The following is a 19,210-nucleotide window of genomic DNA, read 5'->3' as shown; positions in this document are numbered from 1 at the left end:
GTCTCTTAGGGTCTTTCTGAGCCACAAAGAGAGTTATGATCACATTGAACATAGTAAAGGAATACCCAAATTGTCTTTTTAATTATACAATCATCCTTATTGCTTTAAAATGAAGTTCCCCCACACACTTTTTTTTTCTTTAAAGAGACATTTCTCTGGCACTTCAGTTTCTTAGCCACTCGTTCTGCCATATGACGCTCTTGTCAGGGTTTCTGATTTCTTCAGGAAATTAAGCTAGAGAGCATGTACAGCAAACAATAAAATAGCTGCTTTCCTTTGAAAATAAATAGGAGCTGCTTTACTCCCCTCACCACGACTTTCCACCATTGCTCCATCACAACTTCTGGAGAAAACCCCATTGGCGACGCCCCCCATTCCCACCTCCACCCACCCATCTCTTCCTCAGCAGATCTGCTGTGCCTCAGAGCTGTCTGGGAACCCAGCTCTCCTGCTCTTCTTCAGCGCCCGCTTCCAACGGCACTAGGACCCAGCGAAGTCCCTGAGCGAGGTTCGCGGAAAGGCAGCCAGACTCCTCCTTATCTCCAGTGTCAAACTTGACATCAGCCTGCGAGCGGAGCATGGTAACTTCTCCAGCAATCAGAGCGCTCCCCCTCACATCAGTGGCATGCTTCATGGAGATATGCTCCTCTCACTGCCCTCTGCACCAGCAACATGGATTGTCACCTCTCCATCCTCCTCCTTCTCAGCTGCTCTGTTCTCAGCTGCCTGGGGGAACTGACTCTCCAGCCTTCCAATGAAGGTAAGCCAGGTAGGCGAGCGCGCAGCCCGGCCCGCGGGCAGGCTCCTCCGAGCACGTTCTCACCCAAGCCTTTGCACGTCACTAAGGTGCCTCGGAATAAGGCAGTTGGCTCTGAGAGTCAGCGGAAGATGTGCTTTTATTTTCGGATGTCTTTTAAAACACTTTGGGAGATAATTTGGGATTGGCTAAATCTTCGGAATGTGTTTTTAATCTGATCCCAATTCAAGCAAATTACCTTGTTGGCCAATTTGAAGCAGAAAGAAAAAAAAAGAAAATCCTTCAGTTTTACAACCCAGCACGTTAATTGCCAAATAGCCAAGGCAGTATTTTATTTTCTAATTATGACCATGTGGTACTCTGAGAAGTTTAACAGAAATCTCAGTTCTTTTTAAACATCTTGTGTAGAATGTTTAAAAGCATGACAGGTTGTCCCTACTTTAGAACTGGCATTTATGAATGGATTAAAGGCAAATCAGTTTGTTGAAGCTGTGTGTGTGTGTGTGTGTGTGTGTGTGTGTGTGTGTGTGTATTACAACTCCTGTATTAAAGTGATGTGTATCCCGCCAGGCAATGGTTTGCTCTATGGTACAGGTTCTAATGAGCAGCATATGCCACATTAACATAAGTAATATTTGCAGGAATTTACAATAAGCATAGGTTGGATTCTTTTTGTGTACCGTCTTGTATACAAATAGGAGAATGCATTTAATGATTAATGGATAGCTTCTGGGTAGATGTAGTAAATAACTGAATAACAAATGAAGAAACAATGTTCATATGCAGGAAATGGTATTTCCTTTATGTTGGATTATTTATTTTCCTTGTAATGGGCATTCATTCTTTTTCTATGGAACAAAGTGCAAACCTAACATTAAGAACAACATTTTTTTTCTTATAGGATTATGTGCTTAATAGATATGTTGCCTTTTTCCTGTATGCTTTTTGCAATCTATTCCTAATGATTTGTGAATACAATTACTAACTCTTAAGACAGACTTCCCTGAATAATTGATTACTTTACAGCAACACTTACAACTTTGATTTCCTCTTAATGATTTTGAATGTATAACAATAGCATTTAACAATTTATTTTTCAAGTATCAATGCTGAGCAACTGATGTACGGACACCACATTAGACATATATCATTTACCAAAAGTCCAAATTGCTGAGCCAATACTGTTGCATATTAGATACATTATTTAAAAAGCACAAGTGAAAACAAAATATTTGTAAACTTTTTCATTAAATATAAAAACTGCCTCTCCTGTTTGGTGACCTACTTTCACTGCTAACAGAGCAGTTTGATTTCTTTCTTAGACTGCTTTTATCAATTTGGCAGATTTTGTTAATGTTTATATGGCTTTAATACAGAAATTGAAAATTCTAAAATGTGAGGACAAAGAAAATAACCTTGTCCTTAAATGACTATTTTTTAACAAGCCAAATTAAAATGTTTATTTGAAAGTAACTGTTAATCATTCTTCATAAATGAAAGCCAAGAATAGTCACTTATATAATGAATAACATATCCAGTAAGTTAAACTTGGTGTTTTTAGAGATTTTTTTATCTCTTTGAAGATACTCACATATGGATAATAACTAAAAAATTGTATTATTTTTACACATTACTATGATACATTGTATTTTTCAAATAAAATGTATATAAACTCATTAAGTAATGAATATTAATTAATAATGTACAGAAACATAGCTGAGAATCATTTTTGTGGAAAAATGTAACCTTTCCATAAATTGCAAAAGATAAAATGACCCTTTACTCTTATTCACACCTATGTAAAATTAATGAATATTAATTTAATGAGACAGAATAATCATGTGCTAATTGATTTCAAGCCACACCTTGTGTATGTTTGGGTATATAATGCATATAATTATACAGAAAGGTACACATTAACAATATGAACATAGGAAGGTAAATAAACTCAGAAATAGACATAATTACATTTACTTTGCTTGGATAAAAGTTTATCTGTCTATTGTTAATGGGATTGTTCTTTCGAGTTTGTATACTATGGGGAATGGTTCCTTTCCCTTCTGAGATGATGAAAGGAAGGAAGCTTTAAAACAAAACTTAAAATGAATGATTTAACTTAGATAATATTTGAGTGGGGTTTTAAATATTAATCCAATAGTTTGGCTCTTAGTAGTTCAGTTGAATAGTATGAAAAGCAACGATTCCAAGTTTGTGCCAAGATTTCAGTGCAAATCCTCTAACAAAGTAAATTGAATAGACAGCAGTGCTTCTGAAAATTCATTTATGGGGTAAATGATAAAATGTATCATACTAATGTAGCTTTCTGGTACATTTTTTTAGAAACCAAAATGTAAATGTAAAATATTAGTTTGCCTTTCAAATATTATGCTTAAAATTATATTTTGACACTATGGAAAATGTGCTAGAAATTTACTATGGCGTATTTACTAGAATAAATTCTGGAATATATTACGAAGTTAGGTGTGATAGAAATAAAAGACCAAACCCAAACAAAGTTGTCCTTGTGAGGTTGTTTTAAAATTTTAAATTTGATAATTAATTATCAATATTAAACTGCCCTGAGTCCATGATTAAAAAAAAAACTTAGAAAAAGTTTTTGAATTTTTCTATTCAGTAATTACAAATAACTTTTAATATGTTTTCAGGAAAATAATCCTAGATGATACTTTCTATCATTGATCATCTAAGTAATAATAGATATTCATAATTTCAATAATCAGTTAAAACAAAAACTGGTCTATACACTTAACCAGAACTTCATTAAAAAAACTAATCAAAACTACTCAAATCTAATCAAGTCTGATTCACAACATAAGAAAAGTCTTGCAATGGAAAATGAATTACTGTTTATGGCAAAATTTGAGTGCTACACCATTTTGATGGAAGAAATTTCACAGATTTGCTCCGTCTTTCCAGACTAGATGGATAGTTATAATGGTAAAAATAAATAAATGAACAACTTTGGAAAAGGATTAAAACTTAACATAAAGTTTTCAACTCTCACTAGTGCAACCTCTTTTAGAATTGGATGAAGCACTCTTTTAAAACACATTAATACTTTTGAAGCAATCTGAAGCTGGAATGCACTGTTTATTCATCAGTGTAGACTACACTAAATCATTTTTCTACCCATAAGTGTTCATAAAATTGTATTAACATTCACTCATAGAGCTCCTTGCATAGAAAATCAAAGTTTTCAAAATGAAAATGAATTAAATTAAATCCACATACTTATACACTACTTATATTGAAAGACTTTTTCATTTATTTTTTTAAATTTTTTTATTTGAGTGGCCAAGACATTGTTGCTATGAAATGCATTTCCTTGAACATAAATCTAAGTATTAAAGGAGACTCTATGTGTAAAGCTTAAAAGTAAAACTTGCAGATTAATTATATAGGCTTTCTTCTGAGGAGAAGTTAAGTGATAAAGACAACAAATATTTGAACAATGGATTTCCCCCTTTTTTAAACTCACTATGAATCGTCATCATTTTTCATATTTATAAACACTTATCCTCAAATAAGGGTATACTGTGATTCAACCATTAATGCAGAAGTAAGCTATCATATCATCTTTATAGTGCTTTTTGTGAAGAGGACTTACAATTGCTTTTAATAGCATTTCTTCATGCTAGACTAAATAATTGAATGCATTATACATTTTTGTAATTTAATAGTTCTTCTAATAGCTTGCCACTACACCCCGCCCCCACCCATACACAACAGTTATAACTGCGCTATTTGCCTGAAGGTAGAAGAAACCTTAATTTCACTATTTTATAACCCACAACAGTTAACACTTGACCTAGGTCATTAACAGGATTATCAGCAAATTTGTTTAAGCTTTTACTGACAATCTGAATTGCTAGGATAATATTTTGATTATGCTGAGAAGAAACTTCTTGTAACCTCTCAAAATCTATCATGAAATTAATTTACTCTGAATCTATATCTTCCAAAAAATAATATTGATAATACTAAATTCAAGTGGAGAAAATATTCACTTTGAATCCCCATTTTCCTCATTTTTAGGTTTTACACTCCACATCATTTCAGTCCTTGTCATAAATGAGCAATTAAAATTCCTTTTAAATATCAGATGTTCTGACAATAAAAAACAGATTTATAAATACAAAACAATTTTACTATAACTATCAACATTCTCAGTTTTATTTTATTTTTGTTTTTGTTTTTACTATTGGTACTATTGTTGATAAAATTTTTCTGCCCCTTTTCAAGATAAAGAGTCAGTTGGATATATTTATAACTCAGAAGTGACTGGAACTATAAAAGGGAAACTACATATAATAAAATCCATTGCCACGTGTTAGATCATGGTTGTATTTTATATAAAGTTGTCTTTTACATGAAATACTAGAAATTGGGAGCAACCAATGAAAAACATATTAATACTATTATATATATAACTTTAAAACAAAATATTATATATACTCATAACTAAAGGTATGTTTTAATGTTGTTTACTAGGCCTAGAAAGTTTCACATAAAGTTTTTTATTAATTAAATTCAATTATGATTGCTCCTTGTCATATATATGATTTAGTAGTTTTACCTGGACTCTTAATAAATTCTTTTTAAAAAATGGATTTAGTAAGATTCTTTTTTCCATATTACTCATATTTGAATTTCAAATTTCTGTGCCTTCCTTAATGGTCCAATCAATTTTAGTGCTTTTTTTTTACAAAAATTTTTCTTTAAAAATATCCCTAGATGGTTAAAGCATTTCAGAAACTTTGACATTCTTCTGAAATAAAATATATGCAATTTTTAAATATAAAATAATCAGTTACATATGCAAAGGATTTTTAAAGGCGAAACATATTTCCACAGTATATTTGATTTACTAACTTCAATGCAAATGGAAACAGCAAGAAGTGTTCCTGAGAGTTACATTTTCCAAGTCATAAAATCTTCAAGAAAATATTAATAAAACTTTCCACAAATCATCAAAACTCGATAAGTTTTTACAGACATTTACTTACTAAGAAATCTCTGATGTGGGCTACCTTTGATTTGAGTCATTTTCCAATGCTTTTGTTTGGCATAAATACTAAATGTAAGGGGAAATATGTATTTTGGAAGAACACTAAGTTTTACAAGTAAATTTCTGTCAAGTTCCTCATCTATGTTTATTTTTTTAATGTACAAAGTTTTCCTGTAAAATATTTTGTAAATCTGTTCTTTTCATTCTTGTTTGAAAAAAGATTTAAAAGAACAAATTCAGGGTTCCCCTCTTTGGTTCTGTTTTCAAAGATCTGGATTTTATCACTAGGGAGGGTCAATAAAGGGCTTTTACCAAGTGTGCAAGTAGCTTTCCACAGGTTTTTCAAATAAAGGTTTGACTGGTGGTGTGAAACGTTCAATACATTATTCTTCCAAGTATACTGAAAAGCAGGATTAGAAATTTACTTCTCAAAAAGTTAGAAAACCTTCACTAATTCTTCTTTAGTAACTTTATAAATAAAAACAATGTTATGATATTAATAAAATTCAAAACCTTCCAAGTCATAAATCCGTCTATCTAGGAAGACATTCCTTCTTGTATTGGGGGTGTGGATACATGTGCTCCTCTTGATTTCACTCTGTAGGTCTTTTACCAGCTTTCTGGTATCAGGTAGTTCCTGGAACTTGGCAGGAGGTTTTCTCCAGGAAAAGTCTGAGGGTCAGCAAGTTTTAGTTTTGCTCCTACCAGCTTTCTTTGAAATAAAAAAGCGTGGTCGATTACAAAGAAAAAAAAAAAGTCTGTGCAAATGAAAAGAAATGTTGACTAGAAAGATGAAGAGGTAGAGCAGTGCAATAATTCTAAAGCCAATGTTAATGTATAAATCTTTTGCTTTAAAGACAGACATTTATCATTTAAAACATCTGGCTAATCAACTTTTATTAAATCCCTTAAAAATCTTGCACACTTAAAAAAAAAAGCGGGGGAGGTTTGCATATGTTTATTTCTACTTCCAAGTTTACAAGTTTACATGCTTCTGATATTTTACCCAGAAGTAAATATTTTGTGCAGGAAAGTTTTAAGAGTTGAAGTCAAAAGGTGCTTCCCCTTTTGAATGCCTGGGCGAATGCATGTGGAGGGTGGATGGAATCAAAACCAGTTCAGCAAATAAAGCTTCAAATTTGGAGTGATGTTATTAAACTGGAAGCCTTGAGTGTGGACACCCTCCCCCTTCATTTTCAAACCATGTCCTGCTGTTCTAGTCAAAGCAAAGGGTGAAAATCCACATAATCCAAACCAACATGATGAAATGAGAATAATAGGTGAGGAAGGAGGAGGGAAACAAGTGGCAGCACTGTACAAACAAACTGTTGTGAATAATCTTCGCCATGAACTGGGTGGCCACAGTGTCTTATTCCTAGCGTCATACCGCCCACATTTGCTAACGCACTATTGATTAAATTCCAAAAGTGTGCCTGGAGAAATTTATCACCAAGAGCTTTTCGGGTAGTGACTGTAACGTGTGGCCACACAGAGATGATCAGCGCTCCTTGCTGCCACCACACCCACCCTCAGGGTGTCTTAACCACAAACTCTCCTTCACCATTAGGCTCAGTGGTGCATGGAGAAGAGTGCCCTCGCTCTTCAAGAACTCACTATTTTCTCACTCCGCTTCAGATTAAACATCAGATTGTAAAATCCCATCCCCGGGTCCGCGGAACCCAGTCCCCGCCCTCCGGGGACAGTGAGTTCTTTGTGCTGCTAGTATCTCCGGGCCAGGCTGCCAAAAGCCGATTCCTGGAGCGCAGCGAGCCTTTTACGCTCGCCCGGGCGGGTCCAGGTCGGTGCGTAGCCGGATGCCCTACCGCTCCGTGTTTTCGCTACCCGTGGAAGGTGCCCGGCACTCTCTGTCCCGGCGCCTGTAGGACCCTGCAGAGCGCCTAGGCGCAAAGTTTCGCCGACTGGAGCGTGTGGAGGAGGCTGGGGCGGGCAAAAAAGCAAACGTGCGCCCTCTGCCTGCCGCTGTGGATCTGCTGGCTCTGCGAGAGCGTGGCGTCGCGTTCGCCACCTGGATTCTTCTACCTGGGGTTCCCGCCCAGATGCGCAGGATACTCAACCAGGACAGGCAGGCCGTGACCGGAGCAATAGATTGACCCGAGATCTGTGATAGCCCCGTGGCCTTCCCTATTGCTATCAAACTTTTCAGTTCAGTCCTTCCCATCCGCGTTCAGGAGTACTCTAGGTGACAAATGGAGGAGGAGGAGATAGGTTTTGTAAGAGTTCCCTACAAGTTGGAAAAGCATGTCTTCTCCTTGCTCAACTGGGACGCACAGGAGCCCGATGAGATGGCCCTTTATCCTGTCGGGCTGTTGTCTGACCCTTCTTTGCTACTTTTTTAAAAAAATCTTTTGAATACTCCTTCTCTTTCCTCCCCTATAATAAAACAAGGAATCTTTTTTTTTTTTTTTCCTTCAGTTTTCTTTAGAACCACCTACTGATGCCACCCACCCGTTAGGTCCTTTGTGCGTGACTGCTAAGGTGTTTTCTATAACCCACACAATACACATTCGAAAATTGTTTTATTTTAAAGCCTCATTCTTGACTACCAGTTTTATTAAAATATGGATTTCCCTTTTCTAATTTTGAGAGTCAAAGTGGAATGGGGCTTTCAGGAAACGGGGTCATGAAGTTGCATTAGCAGTAGAATGATGTGGATATTTTTATGGTTGTGTCAGAACTTCATTGTTCACAAGATAGAATTGTTGAATTGTTGAATTCAGTAGATTCTAAGACTAAATATGCCCTGATTCCTGTGTCTAAAATTGACAAAATAACTGAAGTATCCACTGGTTTAAAAGATATTTCCTTTATATTATCATTATTCCTTAATGGACATTCTTCAATCATTAAAACAGACCTAAAATAGTTATGACACCTCAATTGTTGTAACTGAGGAACTGAGCACAATGAAGTAGTACCTGAACCAGACTCCCTATTGTATTTTGATGTTAACTTCATATGTTTTCTTCTGTCCACAAATCCTTGGGATTTGGCTTGCCAACCATAATCCCAATGACTATACCTAGTTGTCTTGTGACAGACAAGTCAAACAGAAATAACAGAAATAGTCAGTATTTTGTAGTGAGAAAATGAAGGAAAGTAAATAGGTGAGAGTGTTTCAAAACTGTAAATTGTTTACACACATTAAGTTCTGATTGTGTGTGGGGGGGGCAGGGAGAGACATACTAAGAAAACGACTGAGAGGAAATTTGATGTGGACTGAAGAGCAGGAGAAAATGTCTCTGAGGCCTTTTTCTCACACAATCTTACCTCTGTCTTCCTTTCTTAACACACAAACACCCTTTTTCTCACCCTAGAAAAATTTTGTCAGGAATTCCACAGCCAGATATTGTGAGGAATACGTCAGTATAACCAGTGTTTATTTAGATGAACAAAGGTGTAATAAAGATGAAGTGTGAATTAACTACTGGACTTGTCACAAAGGTCAATAAGAGGGGAAAATCCAAAGTGATCCAAAATGAAGGCAGTGGTTCCTTTAGAAATTCATGCCAATTTTGAGGATAATTTTTAAATTACTTAGGATGTGAAAATCAATTTTAATAATTTATCTTCTCTTTCATAAAAATGCTTGTAGTCTATACAGGGAAAGTGTTGAGAAAGGGTAGCTATAAGAACATTTTGAAAGGTAGCAAATTGAGTTGGGGCAATTATATTTTTCAAGTGTATTTCAGCACATATGTTTTGCATTAATTGCTGCTATAAATTCTGTTAACCTGGCAAAGAGCAAAAATAGCATATTGATGACATCAGGCTTACAAATCAGAAAATGCTTTCAAGTATCTTTCTTTCTTCACTGTAATGCAAGGGGAAAATAAGTTTAATGTTTTTTTTTATGTTTTGTTCCCAAAGAATTATCCAGTCATTCAAGTTATTGACACATTTTCCTTAAGCAAAAGTGAAGGTTTATCAACAACAAACTTCTTCTCTCTTGCTCTGGAAAATGAGTATTAATAAATATTTTCCCTACCTTTTGATTTTTTAAAAATTTACATATAGATTTTTGGAACTTCCCCAAATGAAGGGAAATGTAAACTTTACTTTTAAAACCTAATTCTAAGAAAGAGTGTAATATGAATTTATAAACAGTAGTATTCTATTATTAAGTTTTAAATTTTATGGGAGAGCTAATTCTGTATAAGATAACATACTACAGAAAAACTGATTATAATATATTGATGTAAAATGAATCTTAAGAAGACTCACGTTTAACATTAAAAAGTAAATGAATAAATAAAATAAGAAAAAAAAAACATTTAAATATCTCCAAACTGAGTTGTCTTCTAAGACAAAGTGTGAGCCCCAAAAGCACTGGAACAAAAGGGGAAACATGGGTCAGTCTGAGGCTGAAAAGTCCATTTAGTCAGCATCAAAATTCTTTCAACATACAATTTCCACAATATTCATCATGAGGAAGTTAATTTCTCTTTTTAAAATAATAGCTAAGAAAGATAGACGAGTAAACCCTATTGGTCCAGTAGATAGTAAAACTCCCCTTCTTCCTAATAACATAGGTCTTTCTTAAATTTTTACTTTTTGCCTGTGATCAAGTTGATTGATTTTCAATCCGCATTAAATTTTAACATTCCTTAGATACTTCAGAATAATGGGAAGTAGGGATCATACCCTTAGTAGTTAGCATACATTTATTTCCTGATTTTCAAACCCAATTTAACAATTGATATAAGTATGTAGATTTTAGGATACCTTCTTTTATTGCAAAAGACAGCAGTCTTCACCCTGAGTGGAAGTTAGACTGGAAGCTAATTTACAATGTTCTCCATGTGGCTTCTTTAACTAATCCTCTGAATAGCACAACATCAGTCTGAGAAAAAGTTCATTTGCAGCAAGGCATATGTGTGTGTGTGTGTGTGTGTGTGTGTGTGTGTGTGTGTGTGTGTGTGTATTGAAAAGAATTGTCCCCTTATATAACTGAGCTAGTCTCAAACTGTGGTCAAAATTTTATGGATTATTATATCTCTAGAGACTGAAGTTGACATAAAATTCTATTTTTTTGAATTATTCTGAATAATTATTCTGAATCTGAATTGGTGGTAAGAAAAAAAAAACCAACCATTTGTTTATTTATCACTGTCTAATCTTGTTCATTTTCTCCCTACTGTCCCTCTGGTTTTCTATAATAATTGTGTTTTTTTTTTCTTGAATATACCAAAGCTATTTAAAGTGGATTTTGAATTTTAGCAGAAGGAAAAGAACTGACATCATCAGAAAAGAAAAATTAGAAATTAAAATGTGTAGTTTTCCTTTTGTGAAGTTTGACAAATTCCATCAAATCTACTTATTGCCAAGTATTGGAAATGTATTTAAAGGAAAAAATAAAAGTAGTAGTATTTTTCTTAAGACAAAGTAAGGTTTACTTTTGCTATTTGTTTTTAGCATAGATAAGTAAATACTCATTTACTGAAAAAGATGAAGTCAGAGATTTTATTATGGTGTTCTCAACATTTCTGATCTAAATTATAGAGGTCTATTTATCCTTATTTTTTTAAAAAATTCAAGTACAATTATATGCATTTCAGCCCACTGAACTGGTTAATCTATGCTTACAGTAAGAGTTTCCGTCTATTTTAAGAAGCAACTGTTTTTCTTAAACATCTATATATTTTTAGGGAATTTTTTTCTTACCTTTAAAATTGAAGATTGAAATAATACTAAATGTTCAGTATTTTAAAAATCTATGTAAAATAAGACAAAAAAATCTAAGAACATATAAAGTTATTAGTATCCCTTTATATTCCCCTTTCTAAAGATGATCTTTTGGAAATGAAGAATATTTTATTCTACATTTGGCCAGGTTTGTGGTAGGTTTAGTAACCTAGTGCAACTAGTGCAACTTTTGGAATTCTAATGTAATTTTAAAGCTGAAAGTTTAAAAACCATTAAAGTGAGCCAAGAAAAATATTGATATAATTAATTGCTTATTACATAATAATAGCTCATTCTTCATATTATATTTTATTATTTGTATTTCTGTATTTACCAAAGAGTATACAGCTAAGGTTTATTTACATTCTGGGTTTTGTAAAGTAAGTTTATAAGTATAAACTTACTTTAAGTAAGTTTGTAAGTATAAACTTACTTTAAGTAAGTTTATAAGTATAAACTTACTTTATGGCAAGCTCTATGCCCTTCAATATGGGATTTTGGTGGGACAATGACCAACAAAAATGAATACTTATAAAAATTGTGTTATACAGCATAGATATGAAAATAATTTTAAAAAGATGATACGGGTGTAATTCAGGTGATAAAACAGTCCCTGGAAGACAAGGAGGACTTTTTGAAGTAAAAGATTAATACTAATATTGTGTTCATAAAAAAGAAATAGGAGATTAAATTATTTTCTTCATTTCATATGGTGGAGATGATTATAACTCAGACTATTTTACTGCATGAATCTAGAAGAATTTTAAAGTAATTTAAATGAATGTATAACAAACACAAACAAAAAAAGCACAGAAAAAAACCCAGAAATATTCTCAATAAGAATATTGAGGAATATTTAGGTAGATTCTTAATAAGCACATTTCTAAGGTAAATGTCAATTCTATATTAGTGCATAAACATCCACATGTGTCTCTGTGTGTGCATTTGAAAAACATGTGACTAACAAATAAAGACCATTCCAAAATAGAATGTTATGTAGTTCCTATTCGTAATATAATTACAGTAGAAGAAAAACCACATTGAAGTTCTTCTGAACTCTACCTTCTCTTTTATTGCTAAACTGAAAGTTTTCTATCCCCAGCACTAAGATTGATGCTTTCCATTAACATCCTAATACTAAAACATCTGAAAGGTGTCAGAGTTTTGAAATAATTGATAAACATGTGACACATTGTTTGAACTTGTGTTCCCACTATAAAGATCCAAATTTATGTCTTGATGATTTTCCCTATGTATGTATGGGTTTATATTGATATCAGTCAATTGTGTATTATCATAAGCAAAGCAAATAATATATGACACTTTAGATATCCACATATAATTATTCTCCCAAATGTGATGAACTCATAGGTACATTCTGATTTTTAGTTCTCCAGATACTTTACCAATTTATTTAGTATGCAGTGAGCTTCTTTGAAATAAAATGTGTGTTGTTGTAAAAATATCCACAGTATATTTTTAAATTGCAATTTAATTTTCTTTCATGACTACACTTTTTGTTTCTTAAACTAATTTTTTTAATCCTTATATATGAAGGACCTTGAGAAATATTTTTATTTCTAAAATTAATACTTCATTAGAGTTGTTTTGTAGTCCAATCTACATATTAGTTTACACAGCTCTCAGTCAAACCCTGTGTGAAGAGGAAGCTTCTCTTTAGTATTTGAAAGCTGATAATCAGGATATGAAAATCTGATAAAAAAAATTACCAAGATCTCCTGATTTTGAGACAAAGGCAATATGCATATGCTAAGTTTCAACTACTATTTACCTTAATGTTTATTTATGTGTCATAGTTGAACAATATGTTTTCATTTTATACTTTAATCCTTAAAAAAGGTCTTTCTGAATTAGAAGTAAACAAGTTGCTTTATTCCTAAAATGTTTTATAAAACAAATATATGTTGTAAAAATGCTGTTTATAAAACTATTACTATTTTACTTTTAGACATTTTCCCATTTGGGGAACACCTTTTCCTTGTCTAAATGATTGATTTATCAGTTGACAATGCACAGAAAAAAAGAAACCAGCTCTTCCAGGGACTGTTTCTAAAGCTAAGGTTGTCAGTACTGAAAACTCATTGGCAGTGGAATATCCCCACTGGTCAATGTGAAAGAATTATTTATATTAAGAACATCCTCCATGTTGATATTTTGATAGCTTTTTTCTCCATTACAGTATTGACATCAGTGTGGTCTTAATATTTGTCTGATTAAAAGACAGGGGAAATGTAAGAACAATACATTTTTTACGTTTGTTGCTTGTCCAGGTTTCAAGTACAACTTTGGTTGGTTATTTCCTTGAACCTCTCTAGTCTTGCAAACACAGACAGCTCACCATGAGACTCTGTGTTTTGGCTCCAAGGAGTTCTCACTGCTGTTGGCACAGATTTAGATAAGGCAGTTAATTACAATTTTTTTCTATAATAAAGAGCTGTGTGGAAGTAAATCCCAAATTATTGCCTAGGAGTAAAAGTTAATAATAATAAGTTGATAGTACAACACCTTGTTCAGAAATATTCTTAGATCACACAAATAAACCATTAAGATATCATGTAACAAGAGGTTTTTCACACACTCTAAATAATATTAAGCATTTCAGGTTTTCTGTTTCATTAACTCAAATAATTATTTTACCTTGCCATTTGATTGAGAAATAGTCTTAAGTTATTGTTTCCAGATACAAGATTTCTGTTAAATTTAATGTAGTTTACTGGAAATTTTACCTGCAAATAATTGATAGGTGATTACTACTAATCTTAATAACATTTTATAATGGTTTGTCTATGAACTATAATATTCGTTATATCTACTAAAAATATTTTCATTATGTTTAGATAAATATAAAGTAAATACAAGTAAAAAGCCCATGGGAGCAATTAATAATATGTAGAGTATACAAATATTAAATTGAAATAAACACACTTGAAATCAATAAACTTTCACTTCTCTAAATTTCTTCTCAATGGCATACCCTAGCAAATACACAAAACTTGAAAAGTTGACTTTGGAGGACTTCTGTCAGAAAATAAATCTTGATTTCTTAATTCCATGTTATGTTTGACCAGAAAACTACAGAGAAAATTACAAAGCCAAGAACAAAATGCATTCCTTCCTGTATCATTTTCTTCTATTTGTGATAGTTAAGTATCATTTAGAAGCAGATTGAAGAACCCTTCTGATCTCTGTAACCTACATCAAAGGATTCTTGTTCATCATAACAGAAAGTGATGAAAACGATAAAAATGAGTATATAAGAAATGTAGCTTGTATAATTACAATAATTGTGTGATTGTGTGTACAGAAAATACAGTACCATTTTTCTTTAGTAAAAGCTAGATGTAATGAAAAGATTGACTTTTTTTTCTGTTGTAGTTGTTTTATAGTTATTTTTACTTGGCTATATAGGTAATGGTTTTATAAGAAAATATATCTATTATTATAAAGCCTACTGTTTGTTTGAAGTTATCTGATAATTAAATAAAAAACATTTTCAGAAAATGCAGCTATAGCATAATTACAAAAGTATCAAATGCTATTAGATAATTGATAAGATTTTTTGCTTCAAGAAGAAATTATGGCATTTAATTTTTTTAATCCCTTTAACACTGTGTATCTGTAGCACTTAAACAATCTTTCAAGTTGTGAATACTTAGTTGAGTGTCAGACTTTTTAAACGAATGAAAGGCCAGTATGAATCAGAATTTTGAAATGTTTTCAAAATAATCTTTATTTGTCAATGAGTTTTTAAGAGTGAAAACTCAGAAATTTATACCTTGAATTTTTAATCTGTTTATGAACTGAGAACAATTGTTTCAAACTCTTGTTTGAATAAATGAGTCTCTATAATAGCCTTAGTGCATTCCGGTTAGTAAGAAGAGAAGATGGTATAAGTTTTTTGTTGTAGACAATCTGTCATGACATTGTAAATGAAAATTAGCAAACTTAGAGAATGAATTTCCATTGATTCTTGCCATTGTGATGGAGGACAGGAAAGAAAAGAGGAGATGACTCTCATCCCGAATCCACAATTCTACAATCCATTGCATTGGGAAATATAGCAATAAAAAATCAGAGGCAGAAATGACCTTTCCAAAGTTCTTATAAACACTTGGAGGCCTTGTATGCTGTGCTTGGTTCTTACATCAACATAAATATAATTTAAAATGCTTTCAACTTAAAACACTTTATTTTAAAAATTAATATATTCCATATAGCTCTTTAAATAGAAAATATTCTTTTTTGGGGGGGCGGGTTACAAAGGATTGAACTCAGCAGCACTCTATCACTGAGCCACATCCCCAGCCCTATTTTGTATTGTGAAACTAATGGAATAATATTTTTCCTGTTATGCACCAAAGACATTTAGAAATCATATCATTAGAGTATAAAATATGGTATGGAACAATTTATACCTTTGGTAAATAACTGGCATAAGACAAGCATTCAAGAATTAAACTATATGTTTCTAACAACCCTAAAAATTAATTTCCTAACTTTTTGTTAAGAGTCATTATCCTGAACACAAGTGCTCCAGAAATCGAAATACCCCTCCCCATGTCTTTAAGACTCAGACTGCCCTATTGTCATATTTGTAAAACATGATTGACTTGTCTGTCCTCTCTGTCCTGGCATCTGAATTGTGCCACAACTAGAGAGGAAGCCATCAGATCTGCATGTGTTTTGAGAAGGGAAAACATGATGGACCAAGGATCTTAGCTGTATCAGTGTGTGGTTTAAGATGATATATTGTAACCTGAGATTTAGTCAGTGTATCCAGGGAAATCACTTAAGGATTTACTTTCAAATTCCATTGACTTTGTGTTCTTCTTATCTCAGTTATGCTAATCTTGGACTGCTATACAAAAAAATCCCAGGAGACTTGAGGTTTGTATCCTGGGATGTCCTGAAGTCTTATTTTAGCAGCTATTCACTTTAAAGTGTTTAGAATTCTTAGATTATGTTATTATTATTTGGCTACAAATAAAAGGTACCTTATAAACCTAAGCTAAGTACTTCTAAAATGTGTTTTTTTGTAAGCTATTCTTGATTAGGTCATGTGTTGATGGTTGACTATAAACACAATTCAGAAACGAAAACTGAATTGTTGGTACATACACACTTTTACGAGAACACTGGTCTACAAAGTATGTTACAAATTCACGGTGGTTTAAAATGAGTTTATGCTGTTTGATCCTCATGTTGTGAGATAACCTAGTGGTGATCATTAAATTTTGATATACAACAGAATCAAAATTGTGAGTAATGCTAATTCTTTTTTTTTTCTTTTCACTTATGCTAAGTGGAGCGCATTAAAATTCAATTTCTGAGTAATGAAATAGATTTAATTCATCCACTACTCTTATTTTAATTGACCATATGCTCTACTTTGTTTTGGCTTAGCTGTTTTCCTTTAAGTAGAAACGAAAGGCAGATGTGATCAGACATTTCTTTTCCTCACCATTATCAAGGAAGAAAACTTAAGAAAATTTTGATCCTCAGTTAACAAACTACATTCCAATGAATTATTTACTTAGTAAATACAAAGTAATAATCATATCTTCTTTGCCTTGAATACTTTTTTCTCTGGTTATGAATATTTAAATTAAATCAGCCATTCATCTTAGCATATGAACATATATTCATGCAAATATATATTCATCATCTAATACATTTCAATTATTGCATATCCACAATGATAATTTCAACCAAAGCTTTTAGAACATTGCCAATGTGATCTAATGATTTATGAATATTGTCACTGCATGTTCCACTATACAAATCCTATGTCAAACTCAAAAATCAACTGAAGGCTGTGATATAACCAACAATTAAACTATGTATATTTTAATCAGAATGAATATTGACAATATGGTTTAATTCAAAGATGAGAGTGTATTCTTAATATTTTCAAAATTCTTTTTAACACTGATTAATCCAAAATAAAATTTGTAACACTGATTAATCAGTAAAGGGCTTTTTTATCATTTTGGAGACGAAATTGCAATGTAATGAAGCATGCTGCTAGTTTGCAAACTGATATCTTGGGATATAATTCAATTATGAAAATAACTCTATGTAATCCATGCAGTGACTACCTTCTTCTCCAAAGAAAATTACTTCTTATTGGAATTGATTTATTATGAGTTCAAAGATTTCAATTGGTAAAAAATTCCAAGATAAAGTTTATGTTTTTCCTTCACTTGCAAAAGAAAGATTTCAACTTTGAGGACAATATTTTAAAAAATTATAATCATTTAAAACCTTTCTTATACTCACTTTATTGATCAACAAACAAGACAACCAAATAATTTCTTTTTAAAATTTTATAGTGTTAGAAAATTTAAGACATGAATGTCTATCTGAAATGTTATTCCTTTTTCTTAATATTTTGTATGGTTAATGTTTCTTTTGTAAAATTCTAATTGAGATGCTTAAACAAAGGATTATGCTTTTCGTGTATTGGAAAACACATGAACATGTTGAATAATGTGGGGAACATTACTTGATATTAATAATAATTAATTAATATTAATTTATTTTAATTTGTGTATGTATGAAACTCCCCCAAATGATTCTTTTATTGAATGTATATATACCCTGTTCTGGTTCATGATAATAATACATACTTGGTATATGTAACCTTCCTTTATGTCTGGCATTAATGAGTCATGTGTTGCTTTCTAATTTAGAAGAAGAATAAAGTGAAACCATTGTTTCCATTATTTAAAAGATCAGATTGGACTGATGATCAAAGTGAGTTTTTTGCTTGTTATGAATTATATTTAACGTAACTTGTTTTAGTTTAATTTGTAATCTATAACAAAGTAATACCCTGTATCGTAAAGAAATAGTTTGCCTTTTTCATTAAATAATTATAAAAATGTAAAAATATGCATATTTACTTTTCATCTCTTAACATTGATTAGAAGTAAGACTTTTTAGTAACTCACACAAAGTTCTGAATAAATTCATTGAAGCCTTTGAGTAATAATATCTTCTTTAAATGAGCAAAGCTTTATATAGGCAGTATTATAAAGCATATTTTTGTTTTGTTTTCTCCTGAAATTAGAAGTTGAGCATTTTCTTTATTACATGTAAGTCAATAACTTGTATGTTATTAAAAATAAACACTACAGAATAATGTGTTTGGTATTGATCATATTGTTTCAATATGAACATGAAATGTCCAGAGATATTGATTAATTATGTAAACATATAAAAAGACATTAGCCCATGGGGAAATCATGAAAATTTATCAAATTAATTATCTTTGCAGATACTTTACAGCATATTAGAATTAATGATTTTCCTATTTTGCTTTTTAATTCTTTCTTTAAATCAATAAATTATCTGTCAGAAAATTTCAATATACCAAATATAAGCCTATCTTAGTGAACAAATTTAAAAGCCATAGAAACTTTTCATTCTCTAATATTCCCTCTGCGATGTTGGTTTTTGTAATTCTCATCATATACTTATCACACACTTATAATCAAAAAGAACAGTTCCATTTTTTGAACAACAATATTAACATGAATATACATCATTAATTTAATAGGAACAAACAGAAATAACTCATTACTCTTGTCCCAGCTACTCAGATGACCAAGGCAAGGAAAGGGCTATGAATGTAGCTCAGTGGCAGAATGCCCCTGGATTCCTAGTACTAAAGAAAAATAAAATACAATACAATAATA

The 19,210-nt window shown here is 32.0% G+C and overlaps 1 protein-coding gene across 2 annotated transcripts in view; it reads left to right on the top strand.

Moving 5' to 3' along the window:
* Positions 1–456: 456 nt before the first annotated feature.
* Positions 457–19,210, top strand: part of Epha3 (EPH receptor A3) — a 336,639-nt gene continuing 317,885 nt past the window's right edge. For both annotated transcript variants that reach the window (XM_021732341.3, XM_005334163.3), the window contains exon 1: positions 457–760. In XM_021732341.3, the coding sequence (XP_021588016.1) occupies positions 673–760 (88 nt within the window). In that variant the 5' untranslated portion in view covers positions 457–672. The remainder of the gene's footprint in view (positions 761–19,210) is intronic.

This window comes from Ictidomys tridecemlineatus, chromosome 3, assembly GCF_052094955.1.
Source record: "Ictidomys tridecemlineatus isolate mIctTri1 chromosome 3, mIctTri1.hap1, whole genome shotgun sequence".
NCBI lineage: Eukaryota > Metazoa > Chordata > Mammalia > Rodentia > Sciuridae > Ictidomys > Ictidomys tridecemlineatus.
The sequence above is the reverse complement of the archived record's forward strand: the minus strand, read 5'-3'. Positions and strand labels throughout refer to the sequence as shown.